General features: G+C 30.8%; 2 protein-coding genes across 3 annotated transcripts; both read left to right on the forward strand.

Annotated features, from left to right (window-relative positions):
- Positions 1-1,672: 1,672 nt before the first annotated feature.
- LOC100161890 (cell-death-related nuclease 7) lies at positions 1,673-10,796 on the forward strand. Of its 2 annotated transcripts, XM_008185596.3 has the most exons (8): positions 1,673-1,906; positions 6,219-6,413; positions 6,475-6,649; positions 8,825-9,068; positions 9,160-9,363; positions 9,949-10,054; positions 10,123-10,267; positions 10,353-10,796. In XM_008185596.3, the coding sequence occupies exons 2-8, from the start codon at positions 6,289-6,291 to the stop codon at positions 10,455-10,457; spliced, it is 1,104 nt and encodes a 367-aa protein (XP_008183818.1). In that variant the 5' UTR covers positions 1,673-1,906; positions 6,219-6,288; the 3' UTR covers positions 10,458-10,796. The 2 variants fall into 2 exon arrangements, with proteins under 2 accessions (XP_008183818.1, XP_029345515.1); XM_029489655.1 differs by lacking the exon at positions 1,673-1,906 and having other exon boundaries at positions 6,125-6,413.
- Positions 1,810-4,594, forward strand: LOC100163950 (protein arginine N-methyltransferase 5-like). Its single transcript, XM_016804986.2, has 2 exons — positions 1,810-1,910; positions 2,650-4,594. Exon 2 carries the CDS (start codon positions 2,651-2,653, stop codon positions 4,427-4,429), a length of 1,779 nt encoding a protein of 592 aa, XP_016660475.1. The 5' UTR covers positions 1,810-1,910; position 2,650; the 3' UTR covers positions 4,430-4,594.
- Positions 10,797-12,850: the final 2,054 nt, after the last annotated feature.

The raw sequence follows: 12,850 nt of genomic DNA on the forward strand, positions 1-12,850 counted from the left end.
CCCTCCCATTTAGCTATGTTGTTTTCTTTTTTTACCCCCCCCCCTTCAGAAATCATATTGTCTACGCCACTGGTAACATAAGAGAATCGGATTTTTATGTATTATTTCTATAAAATATCCTATATTACCTAATACTTAATTAAATAAATATTAAAATATGGTTTTGCCAGTTATAAAAAAAAATTCATGTGGGGGATACGACATCCAAACACCCCCCCCCCCCCCGTAATTACGACACTGAATGTTGTGCGACGAGTGCCGACCATAGACCTATATAAACTAATGGACAGTGCCATAGGCGCAACTAGGTAATTTTTTTTGGGGGGGGGGCTAAAATTAAATAAGTTTCACAGAGCCGCCATGGGCTTCAGCCCCGCACCCATATAACTAAAAAACCGGATGGTAATACACAAATAAATTCATATAATATTAAAATATTTGTATACTTAAATTAATTTAATATTCAATATTAAATCAATACTAATTTTCCATTAGCTACAGCAAATTCGTCAATAATTGTTTTTGTCTCCTGCAAACTATTTGTTACATCTCTTTTAATATTTATTATTGATAAATTTGAAAATCGATTTTGTTTCATTGCAGTTCTCTGCCAAGTTTTTAATCTCCGAATTGATGAAAACGAACGTTCGCAGGTTGCTGAACTAACGGGTATCGTGAACGCTGCCTGTAGCAATTTATATAGATTTGGGTACACATCTTCAGTGACTACTTGTTTAATATCATCGACATCAACATTTTCTTTAACTTTAATCAGGCAATTTTTGGCAACAAGCATCTCTGATTTCTAATGTAATAAACGTAATAAACGCAATGCGTTTAACTCATATATATTTTGTTTATGGAATGTCAAATGTGCAACATTGATAATAACTGAAATAATAATAATATTTGAATTGGAAGTTTTTTTTGTTTTTGAAAAGATGTTTTAATTTCTATAACGAATAAATAAATAAATAAATTTGTAAGTCATAGCTTACTTTTTAATTTATATTTTTACCCATTATGTAGAAGTTGGGTAAATATTTGGGGGGTTAAGCCCCCCTAGCCCCTCACCTAATTGCGCCTATGGACAGTGCATTCCATTCCGCCCTGCCATCAATGCTAGGTGATCATAATATAACGACAGTCGACAGATTAAATGAAAATAATACTGAGAGATAAAGAACAAAAAGTAGGTAGTGAAGTAGCCCGCATAAATTGTATTACTTTGTTTCTTTCCTCGCTCACTCTATATCGTACCACTGACTTATCTATGATAGAGAATAGAGAATAAAGAGATTCCATCTAAGCGTTAGTTTATATGTCTGTGGTACCGACTGCCGAACATATTAATATTGACGTGTCGTGCCTAAGCAATAATTGTTGCGCATGTTGATTACTGATTATCATGACAAATTAAATTAAAATCATTACTATGGTCACCATGACCACACTGTAGACACGGTGTCTAGACACTGTTGTTGTTGTGGAGTGTATTCAGTCCACGGATATTAAATAAACATACGTTCAAGGTGGATATATATATATATATATATCCACCTTGCATACGTTATAAGTTATAAACATATGTTTGTATATCTGTGAGACAGCCTGTAGTGGTGAAGTACTGAACAGTTCAGTCTGAACTACAACTGATAACTGATTACTGAACTCTGAAGAGCTGACCATTGAACATTGAACTATTATCTATATGATTCAGTTTATTATTATAATATTATATAGTTCAATGGTGCCGACTAGTGACAACAGCTGACTTCTGCAGTGCGCACGTGCGTTTTTTTGAACTTCGCCAACCAGCAACCGCAATCAACAATCAAAAGTCAAATTCATATAGAGAATATCAAAATCAAAATACCTACTGACACTTCTCGTGAATTTCGTAAATGTAAGTATGTTTCCTTGAACAATGCTTAATAAGTTCAGATTCTTATTTTAAATGCTTGTACTTCATATTATTATGATTTATTTATTTATTAGTGCTTTGTGTGGAAAAACATTACTTTCAGAATTCCATAATTTCATAATATTGTGATAACAAACGTCCTATCATAATATTTTCTGATTTTCAATACTTATCTACTTACCTATATAATATTTCAAATTTGTTAAACTATATAAAAACCATGGTTATTTTATTTTAATCAATAATCAATATAGAAAGACAGATTTTCAAGACTAGGTACCTTGATATTTTTTATTTTATATTTGACAGGTAATCTATGGGTATTTCTAGGTATGCTATACACTCTGATCATAATATAGGTATACTATATTCTATTGATTTATGATGATTTACATGACATTAAAGTCTTGTAGAATATTTAGGTATACAGTTTGTAGTTTCATACTTCACACTTCATAGTACATAATATTTGATATTTATAAATTATGGATGTGAATATGACCGATGCTTTGTATCACCATATGCACGTATACGTCCGTGCTTCATATTATTATTGTTAAGTATATCTCATATTTAATTAATTGAAAGCACTAATTTGAAGTCAATTTGTTAAAAAATATATGTAATGACTATTAAGTACCTATGTTATGTATACATCTATAAATAATATAAAAATAAAATTTCATATATTATATACTAATACATATTTTTTTTTTACTCTGTAGGATGAATAATAACAGTATGTCCAATATAAATAGGTTTTCATTAATAACGTCAAATATTCCTGTTGACTTGGCGTTTGATTTCATTACAAAAACTGATCTACAGCAGTGTTTAGAATACCTTACAGCATGGTACTGCAAAGTTGGCTTTATCCAATTATTTGCCAATGAGAAAATTTCAAGTTTGGATACAATACTATCTACGGATTTAATAAAAAAAGTGATAGCCAAATTACCCACAGTGGATTGTGATGATTATAAACTTCAAAATGACATGGAAAATCAATTTAATCAAAAGCTTAGTACATTATATAATTTTAATATAAAAAAGTTTTTAATCGATTTTAAATTACCAAACAATTCAGCTAATTTGGCTCGAATGGTATGTAAATATTCAAATAAACCAATTATGTTTAATTTTAATGTACCAGCATTAGAAAATGCTTGGGACTCTTGGAATACTTTTAGAAACATGACTGGTTATAGTATACAAATTGCTATAGTTTTGTGCCTCACTAAATATGTGCCAACTCATGATGAGATAAGTCGATGGATTGGTGAACCTGTGTGTGCTTTATCTATTAGTACAAACCTTTTCAATTTAAACAAAAAAGGAAATCCAGTACTCAATGAAGACCATGAAAATATTTTGAAAATAGCAATACAACAAAAATGGACAATTATTTTATCAGGCGAACCGTTACCAAATATGAGAGACTATTTTTATTACATTATATTTATTTCTAAGAACATTCATATCCCAGCTCCAGTAATTTTGTGTGATGATCTTCTACAACTACCCTTGCAACCACTCAGGGACAATCTTATGTCTTGTGTATATCATGTTTTTGAACAGGATCCAGTTAAATATACACAATACCAAAAGGCAATACATTTGGCGATCATAGACAAAAAGGTAAAAAATATTGTTATAGCTGTTATTGGTGCCGGTCGAGGTCCTCTAGTTAAAGCCAGTTTGCGGGCTGCAGATTTAGCAGCCGTAAATGTTAAGGTATATGCAGTTGAAAAAAATGAAAATGCCATACCGACACTACTTATGTATCAAAAAAACATTTGGGGTAAATCTGTTGATGTGGTTTTCAGTGATGGGCGAGAATGGGACCCACCTGAGAAGTGTGACATAATGGTGTCTGAACTTTTGGGATCGTTTGGAGACAATGAATTGTCACCGGAATGCCTAGATGGAGCTCAGAAGTGTTTGAAAGATGATGGGATAAGTATACCTTGTGAATATTCATCCTATTTAAGACCTGTAATGTCACATAAACTGTATAGTCAGACTATAAGAAATGAAGCCATCGATGAGTCATGCATAGCAAAGTCGAAAGATGCTGCATTTGAACAGTCGTACATTGTTTTACAACCAAATAGTTATAAACCAACCAAGACCAAAAAATTATTTTCGTTTTATCACCCCAAAAAAAAACTGGAAAGCAATGCTCGGTATAAATGCCTTAATTTTGAAATAACTTCTAACATGCAATTGCATGGTTTTAGTGGTTATTTTGATGCAGTACTGTATAAAAATATCATAATAAGTATTGAACCTTTAACTGAGAGTTTTGGTATGTTCAGTTGGTTTCCTATTTATTTTCCAATCAAAGACACAATGTTTGTTAAATCGGGTAATATTATATCTGTGCATTTTTGGAGGTGCTGCGATAATTATAAAGTGTGGTACGAATGGTGTGTATCTTCTCCAAACCAAACACCTATTTATAATTGCCAAGGAAAATCAAATTCTATAAGACTAATAAATTAAGTAAATACTATTTTTTTATTGTATTTGTTATATTTTTATATTATTGACTGATATCTTTTAAATTGTAATATTAAATTTCCTATTTACCCATGTTGAACATGAAATAATTAGACTTATGTATTAGTTAATTATGCATTTAGTTATGTAATACATATTTTATAATAATTTATTATTAAATACACTTTTTATACAAATTATTAAATACGCTTTTTAATTTTTATACAAATTATTATTTGATATACATACATTTTAGATTCTGAGTGGAATGATGAATGTATTGATTTTACAATGATGTGTGTTTTTTTATTTTTTATTTTTTTTTTTGTGCCCATCATCACCTTTTAGGGCAGTAAAAGTGCTTCGATTTTCTTCAACAATATTTTTCTGATAGGAAAGTGAATCTAGTTGGTACTTTGGGATGTCAAAAGTAAAAATTTCCCAGTAGTTTTCAAAAGCGCCGTGTAAAACAAAAGAAAAATAAAGGGAAAACGGGAATTTATGTATTAATGTATTGATTTTACAATGATGTGTGTTTTTTTATTTTTTATTTTTTTTTTGTGTCTATCATCACCTTTTAGGGCAGTAAAAGTGCTTCGATTTTCTTCAACAATATTTTTCTGATAGGAAAGTGAATCTAGTTGGTACTTTGGGATGTCAAAATTAAAAATTTCCCAGTAGTTTTCAAAAGCGCCGTGTAAAACAAAAGAAAAATTAAGGGAAAACGGGAATTTTTACGCAAAATCTGTTTTCGAGAAAATCGATTTTTGGTTTTTGGTACAACTCTAAAACAAGTGACCGTAAGTGCATAAAATTTTGACTGAATGTTTATGTTTGCATTTTCTATACACCATAACATTTTTAAAATATTTTGATTTATTTTGAGCTGTTTACGGACATTTTCAGTTTCCATTTTTTTTAGTTTTTTTTTTCTATAAATATCAATAAAATTTTATTTGTTAGTTAAAAAAGCTTGAAAATTTAATAGAAGGTTCCTGTTATACTGTTTGAAAGGCAGATGAAAAGAATTAAAAATCCATATCCACAGTTTTTTTTTATTAGCATTAATGTTTAAAAAATCACGAAAATTAGCAAATAATTTTGAGTTAGGAATTCGTAAAAATTTTTCTTTTTAAATCTAAGATTTAAAGTCTAGGTATATAGTATTTATGAATTGTTGTTGTAATATCATAATTAATTAAATTACCAAGTATAAGTAATATATTAATTTGATGAAATGTACCTAACAATTATTAATGAAAAAAATGTTTTTATTAAAATGTTTATAATATTTAACAATATGTATCATTTAATTAATGTAAGCCATTAAAATATTATTATTTAAGCAATAAGCGGCGACAACCGAGTTAATAATCCTAGACAATAATAGGTTTATTATTGATAATATTGACAATACGTAATAAATTGAAGAGCAAATCGCGATGAATATAATATGTGACCACATAATATAAAAGTTATACAGTGAAACTTCCATTTAACGAAATATTTTTGAAAGCCAAACCATGTTCATTTAATTATATTTAACGATTTCTCGACAAATTTTTTGTATTGACCATGAGATTCCGTATCATGGAAGTTTCATTATAATTGTAACTCGTTGACCTTTATATTTCAGATAAGAACGCAGAATTCGTTTAGATAATATTATCTAATATATTAATATAATATAAGTATACCATAATTGATTAAGTATACTACAATGACTAATGAGTATACTATGTGTTTGTATTCACTGTTTATTAACCGGGTTTTTATAACGTTTATTAAAAAGGCATATAATCGTTAGTCTTGCTGCTACAGTGGACAGTCACCGGGGAAGCTGCAGCGTCACAATAAATTGAATGTCTAGTAACGACATGGAACGAACGTTTTCGACATATTTTGTCGTCATCTTGATGGCTATCATTGCGGTAGCGTTGGGAGATCGACTGCAATGTAAAGACCCTAATGGACAACCAATCGACTGGTAAGTAAATTTAATATTTATTAATTTTCAGACATTTTTTTAAAATTTGTCAAAAATATAGGTTCACGGCTATTAAGCTGCCGAATCTCAAGTCGGACTTGTCCGATGGGACGGGTTACGTCTATATGGACTCCAAGAACCTGGAGTGGACTTACTCGACCGGGATCACGACCGAAGAGTCAGCTGTTGGACACACAGTGGCGCAGATGTACTCAACTAACCAAACTTATAACGAGGTAATTTTCATGACAACACAAGCAAAATTAGGTATTATTATATTTTTTTCTACAGATGTATTTTAAGAGTGCATTTGCGTCTTCGTATATAGGTACACAACAGAAATCTAGAGCTTAAAAAACTGGTTGTAAGCATACATATAAACTGTATAAGTCCAATGGGATTTTACATGTAACGCTTCCGCCCCCTACCGGCTATCATCTTAGTTAGTTTTAATTGGTTTCTGTGTTAGAAAAACAATTTAGAAACTTTTTTTTCTTAAACATCGGCAGCTATGATCATTAGCATTTTGTAGGGGGGTTACCATCAGTCACGGTTCTAGTACTAAATTTTCGTATGGGCAACAGTACATATTTTTATACATTTATAAGTAGGTCTTAACTACGAATAATATCCCCCCTCCCCCCCACAACATTTTTTTAATAAAATATTTATGCTTATAGCCTCCATGGCAGTGGCGTATGTAGATAGGAAAGGGGACTGACCCCCCCCCCCCCCAATTACCAGTATTATGACTACTTTAAAAAAAAAATATTTATCAAATTTCAACTGTCGTAAACTAGAAAGACGTAAATTCATATACGTCTTACCAGAATGAATTGTATTCGCATTCCAATTTTCCTAAAACGATTAGTAATTTTTTGGTAAAATTATGAACTGCTTGTATGAGAGACCCTTCTATTCAATTTTCAAGCCTTAGCTTTATAAATTTAATATTTTATACATTTTAAACTACACATTAATTGCGGTTTTGTCAAAATTTGAACTTTAAGTGCTTAGGTATGAAAAATAACCGTGGATATATGTATCGTTAATATTTTTGGATAGATAATAGGTATAATAAAAACTTCTATTACATTTTTAAGCTTTTTTACCAAACAAATAGTTTTTTATTGACGATTTTTGAAAAAAAAATTAATCATATACAATTCAAGCGAAGACGGTCTAAATAAGGTTAGCGAACAATTAGAACAAATTTTTCTTAATTTTTGTTTTTCCTGATTATAATAAAAAATACTGAGAATTTTGAATTTCGACGTCCTAAGAATCAATTTGCTTCCAAAAACCTCCATCGAAGTTTATGAACAAAGCATTTTTACTATACTAGTAAATTTGAGAAATTTAAGTTGTAAAAATACGTTCAAATATATCACCTAAACGTCCAAAACTATTAGACTGGACAAAATAAAAATAAAATTGTTGGTAGTTAATTTTCAAGCCCCCTCTCCCCCACTGAATAATATTGATTACGTGATAATATTAGAGTTCTGACATCCTTGTATAACTATTAATGCGGTATGTTAAACTGTTCAAGCCTTTAAGCGTTTTAAACATAATTTTTCGAAGACAAGAGCGTGGATCTATAACATTTTTGCGTTTTACAATATCTAAACCGCCTTAAACGCGTTTCTAACAGTTTGTTCACTTAACACTTTGGATCCACTGCTATTGTGTTCGTATAATATGATGACTTTTACTACCTACTCATTACTCGAGAGTTCGCAGATAATATTATACGCACATTTGAGGTTACATTTTAGGAGAACACTACGTCGAGGGCCGTCAATCCTCGTGGAACAATTAATTTTACTATAGTTTCTTGAATTATATAAAATACACGATTTCGTCAACTCTGCAGAGGACCAGGGATGGATAGGTAGTATTTATATTACAGGGAAATATTTGAAGGGGCCAACAAACTGAAAAAAAAATTTGGTCACTTCGCTCGCATATATATTCAATCTAACACCTTTACCTATAAATAAAATGTTTTGTTCGAAAATGTATTTTTAGTTTAGTGAAGGGCTGGGGAAACGGCATATGAGGAAATAAAATTTATAATAAAAATTAATTATTAGTATTATTTATTTAATACGAAAATTTTAATTCTTGACTTGTCGTGCTATTATTAAATTGTTGAAAATAACAGTAAGTAATTATAATTTATATAAATTTAAACTATTCCTATTTGATGAATATTTTATTCTGCAAAAAAACAAAGTGTAGACCCGAGTGGGCCCCCCAACATAAACATATAGACAGGGGCCCACAGGGAAAATCTCCTTTTTCCCATGGGCCTATCCACCCCTGCAGAGGACAACAAGAACCATAAATGCTTGTGGTTATATATACCGCTCCGGCTATATATTATTATACACCTGTATATTTTGCAGTCAATAATGTGGGCCGTGTACAACGATGCACCGACAAACGGTCCAGTGACGTTCTCGAAGGGCCATACCAAAGGCATGGTGGTGGCCAACAATAGTTCGGGCTTGTGGTTGGTGCACAGCGTGCCCAAGTTTCCGCAGTTACCTTACCAGAACAACAACTCGTACACGTACCCCAAAACTGGTGTGTTGTACGGCCAAAGTTTTCTGTGCATGTCAATGTCAGCTGAGGAACTGGACAAGGTAGGTAAGTTTGTACACACATTTCTTTTATTATAATGTTCTTTGTTCAGAGGGTAACCCATGGTTGTATATTAATCGTTGTATCGCCCCTGCAGGCGATCAGTTGATCAACAACGAGGTGTTAATGTACGGCAGTCACTTCGGGGGTGATCTGAAATCGACGTATCCAGGTCTGTACAACGCCACTCTGCCGCACCATATTCCCGGAATGAAAAATGATGGAGTGAGGTTACAGCCTCTTCACTCTACTGGGGGCATTGAGTTCTTGTCTATTTCAAAAAACAGGCACTTTGGAAAAGGTATATTACGCATGTAAATATATGTTAATAGTATAACCAATAACCATAAATAATCACATAAAACGTAATAAAAGAGGTTATAAATTGTTGAAAATTTCAAGTATCTGACTCTAAAAGTTTTCCCGATTATTTTGAAAAGGACTGTGTTTTTTCTACCCTATGTACTAGCTCGATCAAATTTCCTAATGAAAACCACCTACAAAGTTTAAAATCGAAGCATTTTAACTGTTCTATTATAAACAATCATCGTTATAAAACTAAAATTGTATATCTACGCTAAGAATCTTAAATTATATGTAACGTTTATTACAAATTCTATTCAATAAAATCTACTTTTAAAACGAATTTAACTGAATTCGAGCATGATATAATGACAAATATATAATCAAATAATATAATATAATATAATACAAATAATTACCAATAGGTACCCATATATTCATACACCCACCTAATAATATAGTAGCCTGACGTGAATCAATTTCCGTGTATTTGACCAGATTTTGAGCTATTATTGATATATAATCTGCAGTTGATTTCATCACACTACTACACAAGTTTTATATTATACCTATGCAATTGTAGATTTATACGAAGATTTAATCACACACATGGCGCAGTCCAATGTGTACACAGAGACTTGGTTGAATTCGCCGGATAGGTTCAATTCGTCATGTTCCAGCAAGTACAAGTAAGTTGAGGTAGAAATACACTGAGTGGATTGTCAGATTCATTTTGCTAAATAATAATGGTCTTAAGGGCTATGAACATTAAGTCGTTGGCCATGAAGGATATAAAGGGGCTGAAAAACGTGTGGTACAAGTCGGCTAAAGACCATTCCAAATGGGTTGTGACTGGGAAAAGTTCTGTACATTGGACTTGCATTGGCGACATCAATCGAAGTGTATGCTTGTATTAAAAATACTATAATATAAAAAATAAATAACATTAATAATATCATTTAACATAAAAATGTTATGTTTTTTTAGGAAAAACAGACGAAACGTGGAGGTGGAACAGTATGCATAAAATCATTGCCAATATGGAATCAATATAAGCAACTAGTGTCAGATATTGAAAAGTGTAAAATTTAGTGCTATATTTATTCCTATGACTCTCACCAGAGTATTATTATTGATTAATATTATTTAGTTATTCAATTATTTAGTTTTAGGTATCTATAGTACCTAAGTAGTATACTACGCTCGTTTAAAGAATCTTCGCCTAACACAGACAAAAATTAAGTAATAATATTTATGACTTATGAGTGTTATAATTTTATATTATACGTTAGTATAAGTAGACAAATAATAATAGGTATTTTTAAAATAAGCTTAAATTACTTACTTGTTTTTGTTAACAAAATATTATAAAACGCCAAACGAATATTTTTTGATTAATAAATAAATTTAAATTTGTATTGAACTTTATAATACGACCAATGGTGTACAAATATTGTTATTATGTTCTAATGTTTGAGTACCTACATAATATCTCATTTATGATGAATAAAATCACGAATATATAAGGACAGAGTTAGTTTCAGGTGGTGGCCGAGATAAATAACTAAATTAAGTTAGCATTACTGGCCAATGTTTATTACTAATTAGTAATTACTTACTAGACAGTACTGTATACCTACAAATGTTTGACATTTTTTTTTATCTTAAACATCGGCACCTATGGCCATTAGCATTTTGTAGGGGGGTTACAATTGGTTGATGAAGTGATGATATTGAATTGAGTCCCACAAATACTTTTGAGTTGTCGGAGTTGAGTCCGACTAATGTTTGTTAGGTTGTTCAAGTCCCTTCAGTCTATTAGCATTATTCAGAAGATACCACGTGGCCAAATCGGCTGAGTAATCTCGCAAAAAATCTGTGTGATTGTTTACACAGTTTTTTTAAAAATTTTAATTCATAATAAGAATAAAAAAGTTGATTCATTAAAAAAAATATTAAAAACAATCATTAAGAAATAATAATAAATTATGTGTAATAAAATAACCCTAACACATAAATAGTTAAATTATTTAAATGATACTGATTTTAAAAAGTCAAATCGGCAAATTTGTTTTTTTGTATATTTCTTTATCGGTTCCTGTAAAAATTGTTCTTTTTACAATGTTTTTAGCATGGTTTTGTTGCTTTGCTACATAATTTAACGTAGGTATGTATCTAACTGTAATCCCCGAATATTGTAAATATATTCCAGAATATAATATTAATAATAATTGGATGTCCTGAGTGAAAAAAGGTATTTAATTTAGCGTGATATCTATTGGCATATTATAAGTATAAATATTGGTCCGATTATTGCATGCTGAAAAATCACTCCAAATTTTGGGGGGAAACTGTGCAACAACATTGTCAACGTAATTATTTAAAACTACCTATACCTATAGATAATAGACAGTTATTATATCGGACTCAATTCAAAGATGATATTTAATAAGCTGAACTTAATTCAAACACATAAAAGTAGCATGGTCTCAATTCAATGAAGAACACGCGTATGTGGGGTGAGGATTCGTCACTAAAAACCCGGTAAGTCACACACCCTGGAGTGGTAAATATTAGGGCGTAACACGTTTCCACCAAAAGTAGACCTTTCCCTTTTCCACCAATACCAGTTTCCACCAAAGGTGTATCTTTCCCTTTTCCCCCAATATACGTTTCTACCAAGAAAAGTTATACACTTCGAGTTTCGATTATATTAAAAGCTCTTGTAAGTAATATTAATGTAAACAATTACAAAAGTATTTAATATTTGAAAAATTACATGGGCAATGCCGGGTGAGACAGCTAGTAATAATATAAATGTGTTCTGGTAGTTAGTCTTTAGTTTGTAAATTATTGGATATATTTATTAATGTATATGACTATATATATGATATTATGTATATATATCATTATACTATACACGCTTATCGTAGTCTATTATAAGTTAAAGCGTCATCATTCTTACCATTTATATCGATTAACCAAGATAATATGTAACAATATTATCTAACTAAGATAATATTTTATTAAATGTTGCACAGTTTAAATTGTGCGTTACAGTTGCACTTAACTTTTAAAATTTATAATGGCCAAAGCTAAAGCTAAAATCATTGAGAGTAAACGTGGAAACAAAATACTATTGCTCAACAACTTTAAATTTTTTATTGGGTCAGTTAACACAGCTGATAAAAATATTCGTTGGCGATGTATTAAAAAAAGTTGTTCCGCGAAAGTGTACACACAGGCGTTTCCCAATCATTATTATCTGCTAAGGTAATGACACCTTCCTTCTCTAACCTATTCAACTCATCTTCAACCTTAACTTTAAACGCAAAAGGAACTGTTCTTGGCTTAACAAATACTGGCCTTGAGTAAGGTTTAAGCTTTAAATTAACTTTTTCAAAATTGTAAGTACCAATCTTTTCACTAAAAATATCCTTAAATACTTGTAACAATTTATCCAACTCTAACTTCTTACTGTTAAC

This window comes from Acyrthosiphon pisum, chromosome A2 (genome assembly GCF_005508785.2).
Source record: "Acyrthosiphon pisum isolate AL4f chromosome A2, pea_aphid_22Mar2018_4r6ur, whole genome shotgun sequence".
NCBI lineage: Eukaryota > Metazoa > Arthropoda > Insecta > Hemiptera > Aphididae > Acyrthosiphon > Acyrthosiphon pisum.

Bases quoted from the DNA above. Each gene is read 5' to 3' on its own strand.
- LOC100161890 (XM_008185596.3), top strand. From the start codon at position 6,289: ATGTCTAGTAACGACATGGAACGAACGTTTTCGACATATTTTGTCGTC. The intron at 9,069-9,159 runs GTAAGTTTGTAC...TCGCCCCTGCAG, and splicing joins TGAGGAACTGGACAAGGTAG to GCGATCAGTTGATCAACAAC. The intron at 9,364-9,948 runs GTATATTACGCA...ATGCAATTGTAG, and splicing joins AAACAGGCACTTTGGAAAAG to ATTTATACGAAGATTTAATC.
- LOC100163950 (XM_016804986.2), top strand. From the start codon at position 2,651: ATGAATAATAACAGTATGTCCAATATAAATAGGTTTTCATTAATAACG.